Raw genomic sequence first — 24,220 nt, 5'->3', positions numbered from 1 at the left:
ACAATACCACGCCCTGTCCTGGGACTCAGACTCAATCCGTGCACGCCTCCTTCACGTCCTTTCCCATGATCTCACCGTCTGCCGCTGTCACGTCCCCAGCGGCCGCCGAACCCAGTGTCAACAGGACCACATCTGCAAGGCGCCGAGGTTTGAGTTACCTCCGTGCTCTATCGCACAATCGTTCATCGGGTGGAACGAGCCCGAACGAACCCTCCCGTTCGCCCAGACACTATTTCCAGAGATCACTCAGTTACAACGAGAATCGACCAGACCCGGTAACAAGTCGACGACGGAGCACATCTCGTCCAAACGAACCTACAGCCTTCCTCTCCTCGGACCCGCGTCAAGTCGGGACGAGGACACCTTCACCCCGCGTGGAGCAGGAACCAACCGCAGATCAAGTGGAAAACACGAGTGCAGAGGATATGGCGAGACATCGGTCATCCACATTGAGAAGGACTGTAAGCAACAACAATCCTCAGGCTAGTGCCTCAGTGGCAGCAGAGGCATCAGATTCTGCCCCGAGACCGGCACATGCAAGAACCAACAAGACTACTTCGGGTACAAAAGGAGAGACACAGGAAGGGGAAACGAAGCAACCGTTACCTACGATTCGTTTCTTTCCCCACCAGGAAATTAGGAATGGAAGACCGTCTCTCAACTTCTCCCCGATCACGCGAACCTTGCCCAGCGAGCATTCTATCATAAGAGTCGGTCGGTATTCTGAGCGTGAGGGTGTGCCATCGGCCAATCCCATTGGTCCCTCTGATGCTCCTGTCGGCTTCAAGTCCAAGGTCGTCAGTCGAAAACACTGCGAGTTCAGCTTTCTCGATGGCCAATGGCAGATCAAAGATGTCGCATCCTCCTCTGGCACTTTCTTGAACCATATCAGATTAAGTCAACCCAACACCGAGTCGAGACTATTCCCAATTAAAGATGGTGATATCGTCCAACTGGGTATTGACTTCCGCGGCGGAGAGGAAATGATCTTTCGTTGTGTCAAGATCCGGATTGAATGCAACCGGGCCTGGCAAAAGAAACCAAACAATTTCAAGTAAGCCACCTTCTAAGGTCTCGATGTCAGAGACTGACAATGTGTCACAGCAAAAGCAGGCATCAACAACTGCAGAGTCTTGCAAAGGACCAACCCTCTGCCGATACTAACAGTGGTGAATGTTCAATTTGTCTCGGTTCTGTTTTGGTAAGATCCTACGGACCCAACAAATCCCCATCGCTAACCCGCCTTCCCAGCCCTGTCAAGCGTTGTTTGTCGCCCCGTGCGCACATGTCTGGCACTACAAATGTATTCGACCTCTACTCGAAGGCAAAAACAGTGTTTATCCGCAATTCCAATGTCCAAATTGCAGGGCTTATTCAGATCTAACTGCCGATGTCGACCTCGCTCAGTCCGACATAGACGAATGGCTGGAGAATACTGATGATCCTGAGAATCAAACCGCCGAGGCCAGTGCCGATGCTACAATTGAAGGAAATCATGCTTCCGATGCACACATCAATGGTCAAGTGACAGGCGGGCCAGACTCCGTCAACGCGGCCGTGCCAACTACGACCTTGAATGGAGATGAGCCTCAAATAAATATAATCCCTGAAAATCCTCCCGTCACTATATCTCAATCCGAACCCATTAACGAAAATCCTTCTCCGGCGACTCCGAACACCTCAGGACTCCTGGCCCGGAGGCAAGCTACCAATCCACGTTCATCCGAGCTTTCAATGAGCGGTAATATCGATATGCCTGATCAACCGGTCGAGGACGAGATGCAGGCTGAGCTCGAACAGCAACGTACCAGCACGCAAACCCCGGACCCCGACCAAGTGGTTGTCGTGGAGGGGCCGTTAACCCCCAGGAATAATGCCGGCCCCTTTGTCTTTGACGGTAGTGCTGGCAGGTCCGATGCGAGACAGTTGGTGGTACCAGGGATGGCGGATGTTGCTGATGGAAACCGATCGTCATGAATGTGTTAGAGGTCAACTCTGATAGACCTTTTGAAGATCCTGACAAGGGCGGGCTGTAGAACGAAGCATGGAGGAGACAGTGTCGGATCCGATACTCCCGTGACCCAGGGATAGAAAATGAAGGCAGGGTCACGACGACACAGACTTGAATCGTGGGACCAAAAGAAGAAGCAGATCCCGCATGCAAGGTCAGGATCAGTGTTTCCCAAAATCCGGTGTTAGCGATATTCTTTGATTGAGCGGGTTATCTATAGCATCCCTGATTGAAGTATACTTAGTGTTTGTCCTGTGTTGTTCCATCCCCAGCCGATGCTGCAAGTACGACATGGAGTAATTTTGTAATTTTGTACTCGATATTCCTTCTATTTCGAGTGTCTGGGGAGTCCATCGTGAAGAGTGTGGAGGCGTGGAAGTGTAATCGGTTGGCTCAAGTCGGCGTCATGAAAAGTAGAAATGCTCAGGAATTGCATCGAAGTCCAGAACATTGTTGACAGCGCCGAAACCTTTAAAAAAACCGGCAGCTATAGTCCTAACTAGGTAGGTGACACATATTGTCGAGGCTGCATTATTTTCAGATATATATACCCCTCTCATAGTGACATGAGTCTGCCTGGCTTCGCCCTGGATCACCGTAGCTCTACTTTTGAAGCGTGGTATTGTTACCACAGTAGAACTCGCTTGAACAATCCGCATTTCGCTGGTCTGGCTGACTCTCACTCTGCTATAAATACTCTAGTACAACTGCGATCTAATGCCCTCAAGCCTGAACTTGACGTCCCTCAACACTTTGGTTTTGGGTTCCCACTCGTCAAATTGCTCGAGTAATTGTCTTGCCTCGTCTCTGAGGTCCTTCTTCACAATGTCTTCCTCTAAAATCCCACGCATAGCAAAGGGGAGGATGTAGGGATTGGTGTTCGCGCTGCTGCTGCTGCTGCTTCCACCTCCACCGCTCCCACTACCTGTCAAGAGCGCCTGTCGCTTCGAGCTGGATATCGGCACGTCTTTGATGGAGGTAGTCTCGAGAGCAAATGCAATAGCAAGACGGTACACGGCATCGTCTTCGTACAGTCTGGAATGGCCTTCTCCGGTGTACAGCGAACCTGCCAGAGGCGTGGACAGCTCTCTGATCAATCCATGATCTGGCACACCCACATTTCTCAGCTTCAACACGAACCCCACAAGGTTACTCAGGAAGTTGGGAGCGTGTATCCTCGAGTCAATGGATACCGCGCGATAGATATGTGGATGCGTCAGTGGTGCAAATATCGACGACTCCATCGATACCAATTGATCGTCAATGCTCCCCACGAAGGTGACTTTCACCCCAAACTTCAAGCACTCAGCGATGGCGGCCATATAGTCTTGGGAGACTTTGGAGTTCGGGTCCGTGAATTCGAACAACTCCCCCGCGGATCCAGTTATCCAAGGAGATTTGTAGTCCTGGAACGGGCCCATATTCACACCTGCCATGGCGCAGACACCAATGCGGGCAGTCGGTGAGAGACAGCCAAAATGGATCAATTTGGCCACTAGCATAATTGCGACAGGGACGCCTTGGGAATGAGCTGCGATCATGACGAACTCAGATCTTCGGATTTCATCGATCCAGTTCAGGAGCAGCTTCCACAACAACTCGACACGTTCGGCAATTCGTCCTTCACCTTCTAGGGCCGCTGTCTTGACTTCACATTCATATCCTTGTGATTTAGTATATCTGCGAATGTTTTGCGCCGCCTTTTCGGCGAATTTTATGCTTGTCCCGGTGGGTTGCCCTAGAAGCGATCGGACCATGGGACCAGGGAAATAGCCGTGAACGCCAATTGCTAATGCATTGTTGATTCGAGGCGGCTCTTTCAACAGAGAGAGGTGTCTCGGTTGACCAGACTCCTTGGTGTAGTACAGAAGGCGCGCAAGTTGCTGGAGGATTGAAGGTTGTTCTTCGAAGGTGAGCGTGTCACTGAGACGAGGAAGCAGCAGATTTGAATCCTCCTGGTCTTTCTTCGACGGCACCGGTGACGCCGAACGAGGTGTTGGAGCTTTGGCGGGTTCTCGCGCAATGGCTGTAGCATTGGTTGACTTGGCTTTGGTAGTCAAAGGTTCCTGTTTCGAGGCAACAGCCTTCTTTTGAGGCGTCGAAATGCGTTTGTCCTCTGTCGCTGGCTGTTGCTTGGTTTCAGCCGTCTTCTTTCCTCCAGTCTTCTTCGATTGCTCTCCTTGTGCTGGAGGAGGTACAACGGGTCTTGCACTGTCATCTTGTAGACTGATGGAGGCACGCTTAGGCCGAGCTTGAGACGGTGTGTTTGATATTGCAATTTCCCCAATGTGAGGCTCATTCTCTAATTTTGTAGATGCAGTAGACGCAGGACGCTTCTTTTCTCGAGACCAAAATACCCACCCCGACGACTTGGACCCGTCGCCTGAAAGTTGTGGCGGTGGAGAAGTCTCAAGGGATGAAGCCTGAGAACCCTCCTTTGCCTTGGGCGTCTGGGGTGGCGGAATGTCGAGGTTTTCTGTCTTCGCCTTGGCCGTCCCTGTATTCTCAACTGTTTCAGGCTGAGGTGGCTCTGTTGGAGGGTTTGGTAGCTTTGCTGATCCACCACTAGGTTGATCACCGTTGCTCCACATTTGATACCAGCTTCGTTTGTTATTGGTGTTCGTAGGAGATTTCGAGTCCTCTTGTACCTCTGGCGGGGGTTGTATAGGCTCTGGGGCTGTGTCGGTTGCAGGATGAATGGTAGAATCTTCCGTAGGTTTGGGTGGTGGTTGTGCTGCAGCAGGTTTCGCTGTACTGCCATCCCTTCTGCCTAACCAGCCCAGCCATGTGCTTTGTGCCTCTTGTGCCTGTTGTGGTGGAACAGCGGGTTGTGAAGTCTTCGATGTAGCCTCCGCAACTTCCTCTTGCTGGACTGGCCTGGCATCCATCTTTTCGGGTCTTTGTTGTTCATCTTTTACAGGCCTGGAAGCATTTTCGGCGTCCTTGGTCTTAGTGGGCAATTCCGGCTGTGAGTCCTTCTTACCTAAAGAGCTGGCAGCCTCGGGGGAGGCATAGACGAGAGTCGTAGTGGCATTTATCGGAAGGGAACGGTTCGATGTTGATTTGCCTAGTGTCATTGCTAACGACGGCGACCCCTGAGACTTTATCTTCTCCTTTTGTGGCGGTGGCACCTCCGTGGCTGTGGTCGTAGCGGAAGATGGCGCGGCAGTCGAGGACGTTGAGGCGGACGAGACACTCTCACGATGTGTCTGTGTTAGAGGAGGAGCCTTGCGAGGCCATGTTCGAGCGAGCCATGACTGGTCAGTCTATCAGCAATTTGGCCATCAAGTCAACAAAGAAGCCTGATTACCGATCTTTGTTCTTGTTTTGGTGTCGCAGGGCTTGAGGCGGTAGGGGTGTCTGCGGGAAGGGGCACGTTGGCAGCCTGCTGAGCCTGTTCTTGAGGCGATGACTCTGAGCGCGATTCCTGTGTCGGATTGGTCTTTTGCCGCTTCAATGGCCTCGCGGGGGCCATTGCAGGTTATTGTAATGGTGACTACGACATCAAAATTAAGTGAGGAGGGGACAAAGATGCGAGAGCGGTGGGTTGCAGATCGGATGTGTTATATCTACAGGTAAGTGGAAAGGCTGATGTTGGAGATACCGATGAGGCTGCGCTACGTCACATGCTGGGCATCCCCGGCCCCCAGTTCGACCAACCAGTCGCTGTGCCTCGTGCACTGTTTCGTGGAGGACTAGAGCACAACACAGATTGATGCCATTCAGTTGGGAGTATTTGACACGAGGACGGCACATGAAACCATGTTATTGGTGGTGCGTAAGAAAGCAGAACAACAGCCACGCCCAAGAGTCCAGACTCCCTGGGAACTCGACTCTCCGTTTAAGCAACACCATACAATACATGCAGTCTGCTGTGTGCTCACTATGATCCCCTCAAACGCTCTCGCTTACCCCGGATAAGTTCTCGGGAACTCATCAAGAGTCACCTTGATCTCAAGGGCCTCTCCATCTTCCTGCGGCTATGACTGAAATATCGAGCAGTCACGAGTCATAGACAAGGTCTGCAATGGCCAGTATGCAAGATGGTCTTGACCTCCGACTTCTTCATCGAAAATAAAATCATTTTCTGACCGAAACATTCACATCGAGAATAACAGGGGGTCCGAAAACTTGCAGGGATCAATATGTACATAAAAATCCTCATGCGCAATGTTGTGTTCGGGGGTGTTCCAAGTCAAAATGAGAGATAAACAATCGTCATTCCGCATCAAATGTCAGTTAGGCTGGCAGGCTGGTTCCCCGCGCGGTGACCCTCCGCCCTCTTTGCGGCCTTTGAAAAATTATTGTGGAGCAGCAACGTAACACACTGCAGGACGAACGCACTACAACCCAGTATTCTCGCATTTTCACATAACCATCCAGAGAAGACGACTGAAACAGCATTTGCCAAAGAGTTGCATGTGACCATGGCCAAAACTTCAAAGATCAAGAAAGATCCAACAGGTGATTTTCCCTCGACTCCCCTCTTCCTTCCCGGCACACAAATCTCAAAACTTCGCACATTCTCACACAAAAGGTTCACAGCGAATCCGCGATCCCGGGCCTCAAAGCGAGCCACGTCCCCGTCCATCGACGTTGACAAATCCATCAGAGACGCCCCGCGCGCCTCGGACGCCACGCCAATCCTGGCCGCTCGTCCCAACGGCGGGATCACCAAGCCGAAGCGGAAACAGAAGCCTCTTTCCCGCGGGCAACGGCGCAGACATGAAAAAGGGTTGGCCAGGGCAGAGATGGTGCAAGATCAGCATGCGAGAAAGATCGAAGATGCTTCACATCGCCTGAAGAAGAGGCGCGAGAGGAAGGGCATGTGGGAGGAGGTTAACGGGACAAACAAATTCGACAAGTTAAGAGCAGCCCTTGGTGATGACGACGCAAATGAGAATGACGAGGATGAATGGGTAGATGACAACATGGAAGAGGTCGAGAACGAGGGTGGTAATGTTGAGATTCTTGAAAAGTCGACGACAATTTCCAAGGCGAAGCTAGTAGTGGTAGACCGGACGGCATCATCTGTCACAGCGGCCACCGCACCCAACACGACGACGGAGGAGGAGGACGAAGCGGACAAGATAACATAACGCTGCAAAACTCCCTATCGAAGACAACGACCGGCTACTGTATCCTTATTTCTTGGGACGCAGATGTGTGAGCATCCTTTCGATCTCGACCAATTGTTGGCCATTGGCCTTATCCCGCAGCAGCTCCAGCGAGTTCACATCCTTGGCTTTGAGGGCTTCCTCACCAGCTTTCACGATCATGCCACATTTGACCCACATCTCAATCCGCTCCGCAGGTTGGAGATTGGTGCATTTTGGAATGAATGATGAGGCAAGGCGAGTATTACCTGCTCCAAGGACTTCGTTGTAGAAGGGCTAACGCAGGATTAGGTCAGTGGCCAACAACTCTATCGGGATAAGGATCAACCTACCTCCCATCCGATCGGTGACTTCTTGCTCTTAGCAATTTCCTCGACCTCACCCCAGAGACGGGCTGTGGTCAATGCCCGGAGTCGAATCCACCACCATGTCTTCTCTGGCACCCGAAAGTCGCCCTGAACTTTGGCCGCCCGCTTGCTGTATCCAGATTGGATCAGGCGGAACATGGTCTCATTGATGCTTAACCCCACATAGCTTCCGCTGCCGTCAGTGATGTCCTTGTCGAACGCCTCCTGCATCTTGAGTAGCTGTCCAGCCTCTGTCAGCGATTTAGCGTGGAATTGGGCTGTCGGATCCTTTGCATCAGTGAGCAGTCTGCCTGCTAATTTGAGCTTGTCGATGACTGCCTGAACCTGCGTTTGTTGCATGGCTTCTTCCAGCAACAAATTCGAGCCCTCAATGGGTCGATCATCCTGATAGTATAAGTCTTTGAGCAGTTCTCTGTCGCCCACTCTTGCTGAACTCTCAACAAGTGCTGATGCCACGGGCTTATCGCTGATGGTGCGAAGGAAAGTTGCCAGTGGCAGTTTCTTTTTCAATTCCAGTAACACGAAGAATACCAAGTCGGTGTCTCCAGACTCGATAGCTTTATCAAGGGCGATCTCATCCTCCTCCATATTGAGTAGTAGAGGAACTTGTTTGCCCGCTCTCGGTTCATGATTCAACAATGTCGTTGCGAGATGGCTTCGCCCTTCGTCGTAGGCTGCACGCGCAATGGCTTCGAAAGAGATCCCGTGTTTGCCGCGTAATCGGTCCACCACAATCTCTCGAACTGTGTCGTCGTCTGCAGGCGACCCTCGAACTTTTTGGCTGGCCCAATGGACGTAGATTTTGTTCGCAGGAAGATGCAGAAATTCTGACAGCTTGATTGCAAGAAGGTATTCTCGTCGATTGACCAGCCTTGCTATCAGCCGTTCCGGTGTCAGCCTGACATACTGTTCATAGGTCATGTAGAGGCCTATGCGGTAGTCCCGAACGGCATTCAACACTCTCAGATCCTCACACATGTCGACAAACTCATCACTGCTGTACAGGTCGAGTACTGACTTGCCGAAGGAGGCGGCGCGGAGCAGTTGTTTCTGGAGGGTTTGGTTGAACTCGTGACCAGCCGCTCGAATACAGGTTTCTACTGCATCTGGCAGATTGGGTTTGATTCGTTGGATGTTCTCATCTGCTTTTGGTGATTTCTTCTCTAGCAGCTCGATTGAATCCAGAAGGACCGAGGCAGCCGATGTTGAACCAAGCTTGAAGACTTCTTCTAGTGGATCGGGCACCTTGTGTAAGAATTCGCACACCTCGTTCGTGATCAACCGGATACCATCGATATCGGGGACGACATGAACCTGGTCATCATAATAGTATTTGACCGCGGCACCATTGGGACCGACCATATGGATCTCATCTTCCCAAGCTAGAATGACAGAGTCGTTTCCACACCAGTATATCTGCCTCGGTGTAGTCTTCGCCTTTGAGTCGTATTCGCTGTATTTGTTTTGGAAGTCACTGCCGACAACCCACACTTTGCCATCCTCAGTGAACAATGCTGCAAATCGCCCGTTAGGTGAAACGCTGACGTGCTTGAACGGACCATCGGATAGTCCTCGATCTTCGGCTTCGGTGACATCCACAACATAAATTGTCTTGTCTATTGCGAGTAGTACCTCGACGGACCTAGAAAGTGTGTATGCTGGTGGAATGAGGGACCAGGAGTGGACCTCCCCTTCCGGTGCTTGAGCAAGCAACCTCGGTCTGGGCTCTTCAAACGACGAAACTGCCACCAACGAATTATTGGAAAGTAAAGCGACGAAACCATGCGACCAAAACCGGCACGAGACGACGCCGAACTCCTCTGCACCGTGTCCAAGCGAGAAAGGTTGAAAGTCGCCATGGAGCCCGAAGTAGCAGTGGACAGTGCCGTCTTCCGTTACGACCAGGAGCTTCTCATCGTCCGACCAGCCAAGGCCTTTGATCACACCTTTCTCCCAGTTGATGTTGCTGATGAGCTTTCCAGACGAGGAATAGATGTCAATGGTGGGTTTGATCGATTGACCAGTTCGATACCGTGCAATTTTGGTGGTGTCTCGCCATAATGCTACTACAGTCAGCTCAGGAAGGTTGAAGATGAGTAGGAATCGTTACCCAGCGCGCCGCCATACGGTGCACCTGCAACAAGGTAGTTCTCAAGTTCGAGATCCTGATCAAATACGGACTCGTACAGGGGGACCTTTCGGTAGAACTGGTCGCCAACTATCTCCCAGCCAGCTCTGGGATTGTTGGTTGTCATGAGGTCAGGAAGTCCATGAGAGTGCTCGAGTGCTAAGCGATGTGATGGGTGATGGATTCGATGAGAGACTCGGAAGGAGATGGACTGCATCTGGTCCGTTGTCCATTGTCGGCCAATGATGTGACGCCTTGGCTCGGCTAAGCTTCCATGTTCTGTGACGAACCCCGTACATCAACCGGCGCCTCTTACCTCCGTGCCTCCCCTTACGTCGTCTGTAGTCTTCCCCATGTTCAGGAGCTGTCACTTCAAGGATTGCCTCAAGAAGCTGGTATGGAAATGACCCCGCAAGCTGAAACTCTGTGAACCCCAACAAATATGGATTCGGCACAAGCGTTACTGGACCACGTCGACGATCTTACGGATCTTGAGCTGGCCGTCCTCGTCAGCCTCGTCGCCCAGCATCATTGCTTGGTAGTGGCCAGCGATGATTTACTCGATGACCTGGCATCCGAGCTTGCACTGGTTGGTCTCGTCACAAAATACCTATTCCCGACTAATGTTGGTTTAGATTGTCAGAGACATGTTCAGTCTCTCGTACATCATACTAGATCGCGACGACCTACAGTCTATCAAGACATTCGGCGCTGCTATTCTGGATGATGATAACAATGAGTGCGATGATATTCCTCATGGGTCGGATATTGATGTGGAGAGTGTTTGTACTGACCTCCAAAATGTCTTGCCACTTATCTGACGTTTGTTTAGTCGGGCATGCTCCATTCAAAGGTTTCATCTGTAAATTTTGGCGGAGGTTCTTCGCATTTTGTGGATACCCAGAAATTGGACACAAGGAGAGTGGTCAACGTTATCATCGCGAAGAACTTCAACCTCGCACATCAAGACGTGCAGATCCAGGCTCTCGAGGTACTCCAATCTCATCAATTGCACTTTTCATGCTGACCAAGTTGTAGCTTATTAGGAAGCGGAGAATATACAGCCGAACAACCGTACATCTTGCACCCGCGGTATTCCTGCTGCTTCCGCTTGTTTCTACCTCCTCTAAACATATCCGATTGAACAAACACCTTGTAAGGAAAGCCCATTCGCCCTGTACTCAAAGCTCATTCTCCCAGAACGACCGCATATTCATGTCTCACTCTCACTCCTCAGAAGATGGATTTCCCAACCTAGAGGAGTTAGATGACGCGACAAATTCCGGAGACCATGACTCGACTTATTCCTACTCCCGTTCTCCAAGTGTGAGACGGCAGCAAATGATTGCGAGCCGCCGGATCGACGCAAAGGTAGGATATATCGCTCGATCCACAACACAAGTAGCTAAAGGTAGTCTCCAGTTGATCGAGCAACTTCGAGCCCATGGTCAGACAGCAACAATCACCCCGGAGATTCGAAGGTATCTTCAGGATATTGTAGCGTTCCTTCGGATGGAGAGAGGCGTCGACGGAGGCGTATCGCCGTATGCAACGACGCTTTTCCTTGCCCTAGCAAAGTGAGTTCCAAACTAAGCAGCATTCTTATCTTTCTGATCTAGCTCTTAGATATCTGGCCCCATTGCACGGAATTGACTATGTCACTCCGTCCTTGGTCGCGTTGGCGGCAAAGAAGATATACCCGCATCGAATTATCATGGCCACCCCGGCTCGCGAACGAAGCACTCAGTATGGAACTGATCTTGCATCCGCACGATATCTCTTGGACGATTTGAACCCAGATAAAGTGATCCAGAATGTCCTTGATGCAGTTGAATGCCCAACATGAAAATCGACATAGGTTCAACAGAGTCTTCATCGGCACCAGTCCTCTCTCAAATATCCTTGCCGCCTATAGAAATATGACACAAGCAAGGATGGGGACAGGAGCCACCACCACTGCCACCGCCACCCCAGTCAAGGCAGTAATGGACAACCAGAGACAGGAGTCTCCCGGCGGTGAACAGATTCCGGAGATATCGATCCCAGACCCTCCACTATCATGTTTGGAGTCGATACTTCCGCTGGTTTACGTGTTCTGGACAATGACATATCCTCGTGGCGAGGAATTGTCCTGATCAAGTACGAGGGCTTGATTACACCTTCCCACCGAAGGCAACTAAAGGAAGCGACAAGATCACGAAGTCTGAATTGCGGCATGGTCTGTTCCTCATGAGCACAATGCATCGGCAGTCAGGGACGATGGGTCCGGTTTCCTGTGTATTTCGCTCTATACGCGTATGTGCCCCTTCATGCTATCTTTGCTTCTCTCGGGTACGTAGCACATGCTCTACCTTTTAGGTGCGTTGCCTATGTACAGGCTCGTGAACTCTTTGCTGACGCCTGGCCATCTAAGATACCATAGAAACCTAGGGATCCACCGCCAGAGCATCCACTATGTAGGAGAATCAAAAGGTCGTCATGCTCTTCAGTCTGTGTTCGAAGGCTCGTTTCGTCACCGTTGCGTTTGGCGCAAATAGTTCAAATGCGTGCGGCACACCTGGATACAAATGGAATTCGACCTCGATATCCTCCAACGCGAGCCTCTTCGCGTACTCAATGTCCTCGTCGCGGAAGATATCCAGACCACCTACGTCGATGTAGGTAGGTGGCAAGCCTGCCACGGACTTCGCGCGAGCAGGGGCGCAGTAATGTGGCACGTCGGCATCGTGTTTGCCTGCTTTGTCTCCGAGCAGCGCGGTCCAGCCCGTAATGTTGTCCTCGTTTCTCCAGAAGGCAAAGGGCGCGATGCGCTCGTTTTCGGTGAGATTGCGGTCGTCGAGCATGGGGTAGATGAGAATTTGCTTCGCGAGGGGTGGGGAGAGGCCCTTGTCGCGGGCCATGAGCGCCACTCCTGCGGCGAGGCCTCCACCAGCAGATTCGCCAAAGACGGCGAGGCGGGCAGGGTCGACGTTGAAGGATGCGGCGTTTTGCGAGACCCAGACTAGACCGGCGTAGCAGTCCTCGACCAAGCTCGTGCCCTGCGTCTCCGGGGCCAGGCGGTACTCGACGCTGAAGATCGGGACGCCTGTCTGAGTGACTTGCCATGCGTTTGACGGTGCCGACATGGCCACCGAGCCCAGAATCATGCCGCCGCCGTGGAAGTGTACGATGGCTGGACCTGGCGTCCCTGCAGATGTTCCTTTCTTGATGAAGCTAGTCACCGACAAAGCCACACCGGCTGGGGTGGTAAAGCTGTGTTCCTTCTGCTCCACGTCTGGAGACTCGGGCAAGGCACCTCTGAACAGAACGAGGGCAGCCTCGAAACCCTTACGGCGGGCTTCGACATCGTGGACGGCTGGTTTGGGCCGGGCGGCCAGCATGGGGATGATCGGCTCAAAGAACTTGAAAAACTCGGCGTCGTACTTGAGAGACATGTTTGTAGTGTATTATTCCGTCTTGTGTCTTGATTGATCTGGGCTCAATGTGGCTATTCTGTAGTTAGTGCTCACTGGTTTAATCTCTCCCACTCTCACTCGTCTCTCGTCGGTTATTGCCAGAGGGAAAAAAGCCTTGTGTCGTGGAAAAAGGGTCTCTTGACGAACGAGGATCCTTGCTCGAACCCAACACGATCTCTGGAAGATTTAACGGGGATCGGGAACTTTAGAAAGACCCAGAGGGCAACGGCAACCTTGGTACCGAGTCCAGTGGACCTCGTTGCCTCGGCCTCTGGAATCCTTTGGTGTGTTAGCGCGCTCTCGACGTCTTCTTCTTTTGGACGCCATCATTGGACGAGACAATCGCATTGAGGGTGTGTCCGGGTTTCAAGGCGGGACACTATGCACCCCTTCGCGAACGACTTGTAGTAAATATCGTCGAATTAGGCACGAATGTGCCGCGTTGTGCACAAATGTGCCTCGTTGTGCACAAAAGTGAACGAAGCCATCTTTGTCCCGCTTCCCGAATCCTCCCCCGAGAGCATTGGTTCAATCGACTCCGTTCTTCCCGGTCTTACAAATTCCCTGCCATCTTCGTCCACGATACGAGTCAGACGTGAATGTCGTGTCGAAGTAGTACGCGATGCGGGGCACGTAGCGGGGAATGCGTATGTGCGTATGTTCTGCCGGAATGGAATACGAGGTACGCATGTTGAATAAGAAGATGTGCTGAATGAGGACCTTTTCTCACCCCTGAAGGATCAGCCGCGTTGTTTTTGGGGCGTAGTGTGAGGATTTCAAGTACGATGGTTTGACTGCTGTCAATCTATCTGTGTTGACTCTTCGGTGTTGGGACGCATTGACGATGGAGGGCGGCCGTAGTCACTCCTTGGACTTCTGTCCACAATACAGCAGATTGAAAGACACAGGAGGCGCTTTTGAGAATAGAGCAGCTAACCAAAGTATGTGACGCACCATTTCAGTGATTGTCTTTCTGAAGCTTTGGAAAAGGATTGACGACTTGGGCTTGAGCCTCCGCAGCCTTGCCGCCTCGCCATTTATGCTTCACCGTAGTCAATCTCAGCCTCGTCAATCTCGCCGCCGCCCCTCCCCTCCCAATGCCGAAGCGACACAACGTCTGCTTGCAGCGACGGAGTCCCATCCTCACTCTGTCAATGATGTGTCTTGTCCTGTATCATGTATTTTCGTCAATGGACAGCCATTCTCAGCCTCCCGGCCTGGCTGCAAGCTTCCTGCGTCAGTGCTGCATTTGGCGGTGACAGTGACCACCCATACGACAGCGACGTCCTCAAGCAGCAGGAAACCCTCTTCGGGCTGTGTCCGGACTACACTAGCTATGCCCGTCATATACAGTGAGCCAACCTGGGTCTCATCTCGTAGACTGAGTTGCTGATCTTGTGCGCAGCAAACCCTTCAGTAATGGACCTCTCCAACTACCGTTCCAACGACCTCACCCGAGCTGTCGCAAATTCTCTTCCCCGGCCGTGGAGCAAGTGATCGATGATCTCTACCCTCGATTCAAAGATCCGGATCTGGCGCAGATCTTTCAGAATGCGTTTCCAAACACCCTTGACACGACGGTGCTGTGGCACGTAGATGGAGAAAAGAAACATGCGCCACCGTCGCGATTGCTGCGGGACAAGGACAGATGGAAAGGGGCACATTCGTTCATCGTGACGGGAGACATAAACGCCGAATGGTTGAGAGACTCTACGAACCAGCTGGCTCAATATCAACTCCTTGCCAAATCCGCCCCGGACATATCGAACCTCGTCCTCGGAGCGATCAATACACAGGCGGAGTTTGTGATATCTTCACCTTACTGCAACGCATTCCAGCCTCCGGACCCGTCCCGTCTGGCCCCAGTTCACTCGGGTCAAGACGATATCGTCCATCCGGCCTACGAACCCACCGTTGTGTTTGAATGTAAATACGAACTCGACAGCCTGGCAGCGTTCCTCAAGCTGACGAATGAGTACTATGCGTCCACGGGCTCGACGGCCTTTTTGACGACTCGATGGTTCAAGGCTCTTGACGCCCTCTTGCAAGTACTGGATGCGCAGGCTAGACCGACCTTTAACCCGACAACGGGATGGTACGAGCGAAATCAATACACATTCAGCCGCTGGACGCGTGTTGGGACAGAAACTCTCAATCTGGAGGGCACAGGAAACCCCTTGGGAGGTGGAACGGGCTTGATTCGCTCTGCCTTCAGGCCCTCGGACGATGCAACCATCTTCGGCTTCCTCATTCCTGCAAACGCAATGATGTCTGTTGAACTATCTCGCGCGGCGAAAATGCTCAAGTCGGCCGGCGTGGCCTCTTCGCAAGAACCGCAAGCAACGCACATGATTCAAGTTGGTGACGACCTCGCCCAGCGTGCAGAGACCATCAAAAATGGCATCTACAAGCACGCCGTCGTCACGCATCCAGACTTTGGACAAGTCTTTGCATACGAGGTCGATGGGTATGGATCCCACCTCCTCATGGACGACGCGAACATCCCTTCTCTCCTCTCGCTGCCTCTCCTCGGCTTCGTCGACGCCGACGACGAAATCTACCAGAACACGCGACGCATGATCCTCACCCAACGCGGAAACCCGTATTTTCTCAAGGGCTCTAAATTCCAAGGCATCGGTGGTCCACACATCGGCTTGCGCAACGCGTGGCCCATGTCCGTCATCGTGCAGGCCATGACGTCGACTTCCGACGCCGAGATCCTCGAGTGTCTCGACACGGTGAAGAACGTGAGCGTCTTCGGCCTGATCAACGAGTCCGTTGACGTCACCCGGGGCGTCAAGCGAGGCGGTGGCGGCGAGGGCATGACACGCAGCTGGTTCGCCTGGGCCAACAGCGTCTTCGCCCAGGCCGTCCTGTGGCTCGCCGAACACAAGCCAGCACTCGTCCTGCAGGACAACGAGGACGGAAGTCCCGCTAAGGGGTATCGTGTCGGTGTTGGCTGGGTGGAATACTCTGTGTGATTATGTGGGTACCTAGTACCTGTAGGGGATTGTATCCTGGATGAGAACTCACAACGGAACGGAAGCGAAGGGAATGGAACAGATCGGATCGAGATGCGTGATGAGCATTCTTCGCCAGACCAAGTACTTTTGCTGTACTGCATAATGATATGATATGATCCTATAATCGACCAACGAATGCATCGAGCAACCAATTCCCGATGGATTTTCAGCGTAGCCGCGGTAGCGCATAGTCCACCGAACGCGAGGTGATGCGTACTGGTAGTCCGATCCTACTGTGTGTACTGAGTATCTTACTCGTACCTCGTATGTCAAGCTGAAACGAGATCGTAATTTTTGTATACACGAGTATGTAACTCGGCAATCGGTACGCGGTACGAATACGAGTACATACGCAGTGCATGTGCATGCGCGCGCGCTCTCTCTCTCTCTCTCTTCTTACTTGTTTTCTCAATCGGGTCGTCAGACTGGCCAGCCAGCCAGCCAGCCAGCCAGCCAGTCCATGCATAGAATAGCCTCGACAATCTAATGTGCATCGTGTATCGTGTACAGTATATGGACGAACTACAGTACCGCGGTAGGTAGGTACCTATGTAGGCTAGTGGCTAGGTTCCTATGCGTTTTTCTTGCCAAAAAAGCTCATAATGTTCCCTCCTCCGCCTCCGCCTTTCTTCTTCGCCCCGGGACCCGTCTTGCCAGCCTGACTCGGGGTCGAGCCCTGGCTTTGCGTCTTGGGGGCGGTGGTGCCTTTGGGCGCGGGGCCTTCCTTTTTGAATCCCCCTACAGCAGCAGAAGCGCGAGGAGGCGGCACTTCAGGCTCGTCCTCGCTGAAACTCTCCCAGACGGCTTCCTCCCGAGTCACGAGGTAGCCGTCTTCTTTGAACGTGCGCTTCTGCATCACTTTGCGCTTGCCGCGCCGACGCCGCGGTGGTGCTGTCGCGGTGGCGGTGGTGTCTTTTTCGGATTTCTCCTTGGATCCCTGCTTCTTCTCCGTGTCGGAGTCTGACCACGCCACTTGGTCGTCCGCCTCGTTATCCTTCGTCTCGGCGTCTGCATCGGTGCCCTTCTTCGCTGCGGGAGGCTCATCGTCTCCCAGTTTAGCCGCCTCTTCAACTTTCGGCACTGCTGTCTCCTCTTCGTCGTCGGACTCCATCATCTTGCGGAGCTTCGCCGCCTTGTCTTCACGCTCCTTCTTTACATCACTGGCCCGTTTCTTCGAGGTCGCAGACTTGCGCGTACCCGTGTCAAGGAAGAGTGCTTCGTCCTCGGATTCACCTTCATCCGCGTCGTTCATGGATGTGTCATGGTCTTGACCATTAGGTTGAGGGGCTGTGGTGGGTGTTGATTTTCGGTGCCCCTGTTTCGCAAAGGCTTTGAAGATGTCGGACGCATCTCGTTTTAGGGTCGGCTGTCTGGTGGAACTGGCGGTCGAGGTACTGTCCCGAGAAGCAGGCCGCGAGGGCTCCTCAGTTTTGACAGACGGAGCAGCAGTTGATCCTTTGGGGGTTGGATTTGTGTGGCCCAGCGAAGGTCTTTTGGTCTCTTCTTTCAAAGGTTGAGCTTTCGATGCAGGGCCTGCTGTGATCGCCGGTCTCTTGCCTTTCCTCCGTCGGACATCTGGGTTCTGTATAACACCATAGACTTCATTATGTTCATCCTGAAGCCCACTCGTGAATAGAGCCCGAGTGATATCTGTTAATGCGACTAGGTCTTGTATTCGCGCAGGAGAAAGGCTGTAGATGTGTATGGATGTGATGGTCTCGTATTCTTCTTTTATTGCTAGAATCACCAATTAGCAGTCACTCCGGGTATTCAGTTGTCTGTAGCACACCTTCCAGAGATTCTTCTCTGACGAGAGTGACGGTTCGGACGGGTACATTCTTTGCCTCCTCCTCTTCAGCAGGGCTACTTTGCTGGCTGGGTTCAAGCATGGAGCTGGTGAATGGAGGCGGGCTTGAAGGGAGATCTTCGACTGGATCGTGGACCTGCGTGCCTCCTCTCGCCGTCCCATTCACGGACACGCTGACTGTCGGTGTCTTCTTGACCCCAGACAAAAGGTAGGTGGCATAGACCGACTGGGGCTTTTTCGCATTTTGGAATTCGTAAAACTCGTAGAGCATGCATTTCGCGGCATTGACGTGCACTTTCAGGGCGCGGGAGACGTTGCGGTAGGATATGGTTCGTTGTTCATTGAGAACCTCACTCGCCAGATACTTCTTGAAATGGTCAGCCGTAGCCATAGCAGTGTCCTTCGCACTTCAGTGGTGAGTGGGAGAAACGGTCTCAAGATCTGGGCCGGCGAAAACGAGGTTGACGTGACATGACGCGACTCCCCGCGGAGGACGCGTTGAGTGCTTTTCAGGATTTGGTCACTATGGACACGCCGCTTTAACCGCCACTCGGGCCTTGACTTTACTTGCCACTTTGATGCGGCAAATTGCAGCTTTTGTGTCTGGAAATACCAGTTCTTGAACAACTGTAATCCCTCAATTCATACGTCTAGATGGCCACTTAGCAGACTATTGGCTGGCTTGATCGTCCCCGTTCTGGGCATCTATATCCCACGTCGTTAGTGGCGTGAGACACGTCTTTCGCCATATTTCGCAATTTACCCTGGTGAGAGGCAAGAAAAGTAGTGAAATGACAAGCATTACATCCGTTCACTCTTCTTAACATACAAGCATCAAGGACCATGCCTGGATATTTGTCGCAATGGCCTGTGCACGTTATGATCTCCACGAGGCTGTGCGAATGTCGATCTGGATTTGTCGTCTGACAGAAATTCGTCGCCCAAAGAAGCCAGAACAGTCGAAATAATTCTGTCAGACAAATAAGTTAAATGTTCGTCCCGGATCGGAGCAGGAATTTGCCGAGGGATCCAAGCGGAAACAAAACCACTTGCGTCCACCACATGGACTCTTTAAAAGACTACACAGGGAATCCTGGCTTTGGAGACGCTGAGGAAAAACCATCGGCGACAGCTCTGGTCATACTGACTCGATCCTCCCTGGAATGGACGAATCCGCCTCCTACAACCCAAGGGACGACCCGAACAGTCGAATCTTACTGGCGTCCGTGGAGATATTGTCTTTGAGAAGATGAACGCCCATGGTAAGTTTGGGATCCCCTTGATACATGGGAGGTGTTTGTTTCTCAAGTTACTGATATTTCAGAGTCTCATGCGCGCTCGTGGGTGTGCTGCTTTTGTTCCAAGTCCTACCGCAGATCGTGAGTGTCCAGGTTACTCCGAATTATGGGCGCTTTACCCTGCAAGATACTGTATTGTTTTGATCGGTCAATGGGTCCGGCATTCGCTTGTGCCGCTTGCCCATTTCTTCCACAATATAATGATGCCTCTATAAGTCCCAATGTCTCTTTCCGAGCGACAGGACATCTCTTATTCCACACCATTTGACAAACCTTTAGCCAACCTTCCCAGGATTGCCTCTTCAGCTCTCCCACTCTCTCTGAAGTGGATCCAACAGCCATTGACTGACGTTTCTTTAGTGATGTGCTTCGCCGGCATTACATCAACTGCCCATCCAGGGGTGAGCAACCTATTCCGGGGAAGCTGAAGAAAGGCAAAAAGACTCGAGCGTGCGACTCATGTGCACGCCTGAAATTGGGCTGTGATCTGGATTGTCCGTGCGAAACTTGTCTCTCCTATGGCGTTCAATGCACATACACACGACTTACGGAACTGCGGCGGCCACGGCCAGGAAGTGAACCTCCCTCCGTACCACTTCAGGATGGACAGCGGCCTAGAAGCCACTCGGTCGCTGCTGACGCAACCCAAGAGTCAAGGAACTATGGACGGCAAGAACGAAACAAGATTTCATTGTCGTTTCTTCTGAACTATGTGAACCCGAACACCTCTATGGCAGATGCTTATGGTCCTGTTGCAGAAACAACCGGAACAGGAGGTGGGTCTGCCATCCTATCAAGACCTTAAACACGTATCTAACAATATCGCAGCCTCTATGCCGAAAGCTGGCGGTGAGAACGCCACTGCAAGCGACTTCGGCACCTCTACTGCTACAGTGCAGTTGATTAATGACGAGTTTATCTCGCCCGTCCACAATGATCGACTCGACGACTTTTTTGTGTCCTGTCTGTTTCCCGACTCGGAGGATTTCCAGGGTGTAGGAGACGACACCAATTGGCCTTCGAACTGGCAAGTGTTGTGTCATCCGGATCCATTTGCCAGTTCTTCAGGCGTCGAGCCCTTCAACTACTTGATAGACTCCTTGACCAGTTTCACACTCTCCCTCCCACAGGGACATCCTGAAAGCGCCCCAAATGATCGCTTGGCAAAGGCAGCGACTCTGTTTTCAAGAACCAACGTCGAACGATTTGTTGGACATTATTTTCGAGATTACTGTCCACACAGTCCGATTCTCCATCCCGGCACCTTCCGGGTGGCTACAGCATCACCCTTCTTACTCACAGTCCTTGTCCTCACTGGAGCTCTGTTCTCTTCTCAACCAAATGACATGGGGTTGGCAAGGGACATTCTCAGCCTTGTGGTGGAATATGCTTTCAGTAACCCTAACTTCCGGAAGCTGCTCCACGGGCCCGATGCAGCAAAGGGGCTGGGCGAATTCGAGTCCTTGCAAGCGCTCGAAGCTGCATTTTTCATCACTCAAGTTCAGCTTCGGGAAGGGTGTCCATCTAGACGGCGAGATGCCCGAAAGTCGCGGTTTGAAGAGATAATAACTGCTGTTCGAAACCTAGGTCTATTGGAGACCCGGAACTCGTTCTTCGCAGCTGAACCACCGCCACCAGAAAAGTTTCAGTGGGCCGAGTTTGCCGCTCGTGAATCTAGAATTCGCCTTGTATGTGGCATCTTCCATCTAGATGCCAGCTTCACAGTTTTATACAACATAACACCCCGGTTGTTTGCGGAAGAGATGAACATTGGGATGCCAGGTTCTGTTGATGCGTTCTTTGCCGACAATGCTCAGGATTGTTATCGGCTTTCATCAAAGGAGCACGAGTTGCAAAGGATGACGCTTTCGCACCTATGCGACGTCTTCTTGCAGGACGAATGGAGCGAGGAGATGCGCTATTCCATGCAACAGTTGTCGCTTCTGCACCTCTGCAGTGTGATCATGGCGCTATCACAGATTTTATGGCTCTCTCCCTACCGACCTAGAAAGGAGGAAACAATGAGACGAATCAAGGAAGCACTGAGCCGGTGGAAAGCAGCCTGGGACTTTCAGAACGCCACCTTGACCACTCGACAACGCGACCGTTACGGATTTCTCAAGACGATTCCCTTTGAGTTTTGGCAGATTGCAACTGTCTTGGTGGAGAAAAACAGTACCAGTTTGGATACCAAAATCACTCAAAATGCCATTGCTGCACTAAACCACAACCACACGGCACAAACCATGCTTGAGAGTGTCGATAAGGACCGAGATGAATCTCGCGTCGATGGGTGGAGACTACTTGACTCCGGGGAACCTAGATAACCTCAAGCCTTTCGTGCAAAGGCTGCGGGGGGCCTGTGCTCCAGAAGGTCTTCCGATGACCGAGACAGGACTCTGTTGTCGATAGTCACACAGAATCCACCGAATATCTACCCAACGAATGACAAACGGGGGTATATAGATGAATGTACAACAGAAGTTGATACCACATCACTAGAATGATGATGTCGCGTTACACCGCCCGTCCCTTTTCGAGACCTCCTTCTAGAACAAATACTCGTGTGAAAACCCTCAGCAGAGAGTGAATCTTACAAATGAACCAGCAGCATCGTACTTTACTTGTATGTATCAAGAGATTCATCCCTACCGAATCTGCTTTGAAGTTCGCTGGGTGCGCGAGGCCGTCACGGTTAAAAGCGGCAATGGCTTCTTCCACTTGGCGCCCATATCATCTCGAGATCCATCTGAACAAGTGTCTTTCCCTTCCCCTCTGACGATAGTGTGTATACTTTTTTCTTTTTCTTCTCGCGGCGCGCGGTAATCTCAGACAGCTCGGGTCAGCTCCGACTGCGGTATAATATAGATGGGAGGAATTAGACCAAGGACCGGGATTCTAGGTAAGAAAGAATACGCCTGATGGTCTCCCAATGCCGAATCTTCTGCCCGTTGCCCCACCAGCACCAACACCGGGCCCTCCAGCCAGTGAAGCCATGTGTTACTAGAGATTGTTCCATATACCTATTGAAAGGGACTGCTTCTGGCGAATCTGATGCTACAAGTGACAGAGTTTCTGACCCGGCTAATACCTTTCAGTAGTGAAATAGGTTGTTACGCCTCTTTCTTTTTGATTATAGATATCTGTACGTATCTAGACGGTTTGTGCATATAGAGAGCGATTTGGAATCAGGGTCGAGATTTGTCTCCAGGTTGGACTCCCCTGAAAATCATCAGCCTCGGCCTTACCATCCGACGAGGAATACTGGGCTCTTCAAATCTATACCAGTCTATCTCCTCCCCTCCGAGCGAGACCAAAAAAAGGCGACCTTGACGAGGCGGAGAAGGTAAGGGGAACCGAAGCAAAAATGGAATTCGCTGGTCCAGAACCAGAAGTCCCGTGGGATATCGAGGGAGAGGCTCCCGTGATACGAAGCGACCCTTACCTCGTCGACTTTACCCAGCTGGGGGACCAGATCTATTTCTACGCCCCTCCGGCGGAAGCATCGAAAACAGAGATCGATGGCCACGCTGGAACCCCGGGTGGAGAACAGCAGCAGCAGCAGCAGCCCCAAGAGCAAGAAGAGAAACCACCGGTCGCCGACCCAGACCTGATCATCGTCTGCTCGTGGATGTACGCCCAATCGCGCAACATTGTCAAATACACCAAGCAGTATCAGACGCGGTATCCGTCGTCGCCGATCCTGCTCCTTCGACAAGACGGGGGGGACTTCTTCTTCCGCACGCAGGCCCAGCAGATGCGGAATCTGGAGCCGGCGGTGTCGCTGATTCGGGATCTCGAGGCGGCGGCGACGGCGACAAAGATGAAGGGAACGACGGAGAAAGAAACTGGTGGTGAGAAGGAGAAGGAGTTCAAGGTCCTGATGCACATCTTCTCCAACGGCGGCGCGTGGAGCGCGTGTCAACTTGCAGATGCGTATCACCATTACCACTCCCAGTCCCAACACCAGCACCAGCGGGCGCAACAGCATGACCTGTCAACAGCAGCAGCAGCCGCCGTGCTCTCCTCTTCCGACGAAGCACCCCACCACCACCACCACCTCCTCCCCATCACCGCCCTCATACTAGACAGCACGCCCTCCCTCCCAGACCCGAACGCCGCCCACACCGCCATCTGCGAAGCCCTGCCCAAATCGCCCGCGGTGGTACGCGCGCTCGGCAGCGCCCTGGTATGGGGATACCTGGGCGTTACACACGCAGTGGAAGTCGTGACGGGGCACGAGAACGTGACGCTGTCGCTGCGGCGCCGGCTCAACGACCCGCGCGGCGCCTTCTGTCGCTGTCGCCGCGCCTACATCTACAGCCAGGCCGACGCGCTCATTCCGGGGCCAGATGTGGAATCGCACGCCCGCGAGGCCGCGCAGGTTCTGCCTGGTGGTCCCGACATGGTGCGGCTCGAGGATTTTGTCGTCTCGCGCCACGTCGGGCACGTCTTGGCCGATCCCGTTAGGTACTGGGCCATTGTCGCCTCGGTTTGGGAAGAGGCGACGCGGTAGGACATGTCTGGCTACCTGGCTGTCTGGATCACTGACTCACCGACTCACTACCTAGGTAATAAATTGTATGATCACCAACCTCATCTAATCTGGTGGCTAAAGAGAGGGCTGAGAAGGGGGATCGTGCATGATTGGAGTCTTGAATCGATGGACCACACTGGATTTCTCCAGACCAACTGATCTACACGGGCGATGAGCTACATTTCCAGGGACAAGACATGTTCTATCCATGTCAATGTACCTATACCTACAGAAGCTGTGATTCATAGGATAGATACTTACTTTATACATACATACATACATACATACATACATACATACATACATACATACATACATACATACATACATACATAATACGACGTGAATCTACCTCATTATCTATATCCCTCGCTAAATACCTCGCTACATACAGGGCAAGGCAAGAAAAGACAGGACAGGACAAATACCGCTGCATATACAAATACTTAACCATCCTACCCTCTCAGTCTAAGGCA

General features: G+C 52.3%; 10 protein-coding genes across 10 annotated transcripts; 6 read left to right on the top strand and 4 right to left on the bottom strand.

Moving 5' to 3' along the window:
* Positions 1–65: 65 nt before the first annotated feature.
* On the top strand, positions 66–1,977 carry Z517_01628 (uncharacterized protein; the record flags this gene model as incomplete). The annotated part of the gene is made up of 3 exons (XM_013434587.1): positions 66–1,054; positions 1,105–1,201; positions 1,252–1,977. The coding sequence occupies 3 exons, from the start codon at positions 66–68 to the stop codon at positions 1,975–1,977; spliced, it is 1,812 nt and encodes a 603-aa protein (XP_013290041.1).
* Positions 1,978–2,709: 732 nt separating this feature from the next.
* On the bottom strand, positions 2,710–5,486 carry Z517_01627 (uncharacterized protein; the record flags this gene model as incomplete). The annotated part of the gene is made up of 2 exons (XM_013434586.1): positions 2,710–5,268; positions 5,322–5,486. The coding sequence occupies 2 exons, from the start codon at positions 5,484–5,486 to the stop codon at positions 2,710–2,712; spliced, it is 2,724 nt and encodes a 907-aa protein (XP_013290040.1).
* A 952-nt stretch (positions 5,487–6,438) lies between these two features.
* Positions 6,439–7,110, top strand: Z517_01626 (uncharacterized protein; the record flags this gene model as incomplete). Its single annotated transcript, XM_013434585.1, has 1 exon — positions 6,439–7,110. One exon carries the CDS (start codon positions 6,439–6,441, stop codon positions 7,108–7,110), a length of 672 nt encoding a protein of 223 aa, XP_013290039.1.
* A 45-nt stretch (positions 7,111–7,155) lies between these two features.
* Z517_01625 (uncharacterized protein) lies at positions 7,156–9,751 on the bottom strand (the record flags this gene model as incomplete). Its single annotated transcript, XM_013434584.1, has 3 exons — positions 7,156–7,404; positions 7,461–9,559; positions 9,607–9,751. The coding sequence occupies 3 exons, from the start codon at positions 9,749–9,751 to the stop codon at positions 7,156–7,158; spliced, it is 2,493 nt and encodes an 830-aa protein (XP_013290038.1).
* A 315-nt stretch (positions 9,752–10,066) lies between these two features.
* On the top strand, positions 10,067–11,470 carry Z517_01624 (uncharacterized protein; the record flags this gene model as incomplete). Its single annotated transcript, XM_013434583.1, has 7 exons — positions 10,067–10,213; positions 10,260–10,406; positions 10,457–10,615; positions 10,663–10,779; positions 10,825–10,995; positions 11,047–11,201; positions 11,251–11,470. The coding sequence occupies 7 exons, from the start codon at positions 10,067–10,069 to the stop codon at positions 11,468–11,470; spliced, it is 1,116 nt and encodes a 371-aa protein (XP_013290037.1).
* Positions 11,471–12,089: 619 nt separating this feature from the next.
* Positions 12,090–13,058, bottom strand: Z517_01623 (uncharacterized protein; the record flags this gene model as incomplete). The annotated part of the gene is made up of 1 exon (XM_013434582.1): positions 12,090–13,058. One exon carries the CDS (start codon positions 13,056–13,058, stop codon positions 12,090–12,092), a length of 969 nt encoding a protein of 322 aa, XP_013290036.1.
* Positions 13,059–14,255: 1,197 nt separating this feature from the next.
* Z517_01622 (uncharacterized protein) lies at positions 14,256–16,060 on the top strand (the record flags this gene model as incomplete). Its single annotated transcript, XM_013434581.1, has 2 exons — positions 14,256–14,431; positions 14,485–16,060. The coding sequence occupies 2 exons, from the start codon at positions 14,256–14,258 to the stop codon at positions 16,058–16,060; spliced, it is 1,752 nt and encodes a 583-aa protein (XP_013290035.1).
* A 613-nt stretch (positions 16,061–16,673) lies between these two features.
* Positions 16,674–18,300, bottom strand: Z517_01621 (uncharacterized protein; the record flags this gene model as incomplete). Its single annotated transcript, XM_013434580.1, has 2 exons — positions 16,674–17,839; positions 17,892–18,300. The coding sequence occupies 2 exons, from the start codon at positions 18,298–18,300 to the stop codon at positions 16,674–16,676; spliced, it is 1,575 nt and encodes a 524-aa protein (XP_013290034.1).
* A 1,637-nt stretch (positions 18,301–19,937) lies between these two features.
* Positions 19,938–21,534, top strand: Z517_01620 (uncharacterized protein; the record flags this gene model as incomplete). The annotated part of the gene is made up of 2 exons (XM_013434579.1): positions 19,938–19,983; positions 20,036–21,534. The coding sequence occupies 2 exons, from the start codon at positions 19,938–19,940 to the stop codon at positions 21,532–21,534; spliced, it is 1,545 nt and encodes a 514-aa protein (XP_013290033.1).
* Positions 21,535–22,574: 1,040 nt separating this feature from the next.
* Positions 22,575–23,723, top strand: Z517_01619 (uncharacterized protein; the record flags this gene model as incomplete). The annotated part of the gene is made up of 1 exon (XM_013434578.1): positions 22,575–23,723. One exon carries the CDS (start codon positions 22,575–22,577, stop codon positions 23,721–23,723), a length of 1,149 nt encoding a protein of 382 aa, XP_013290032.1.
* Between the last annotated feature and the right edge of the window lie 497 nt (positions 23,724–24,220).

This window comes from Fonsecaea pedrosoi (genome assembly GCF_000835455.1).
Source record: "Fonsecaea pedrosoi CBS 271.37 unplaced genomic scaffold supercont1.1, whole genome shotgun sequence".
Lineage (NCBI taxonomy): Eukaryota > Fungi > Ascomycota > Eurotiomycetes > Chaetothyriales > Herpotrichiellaceae > Fonsecaea > Fonsecaea pedrosoi.
This window is presented reverse-complemented; position numbering and strand designations above follow the sequence as displayed.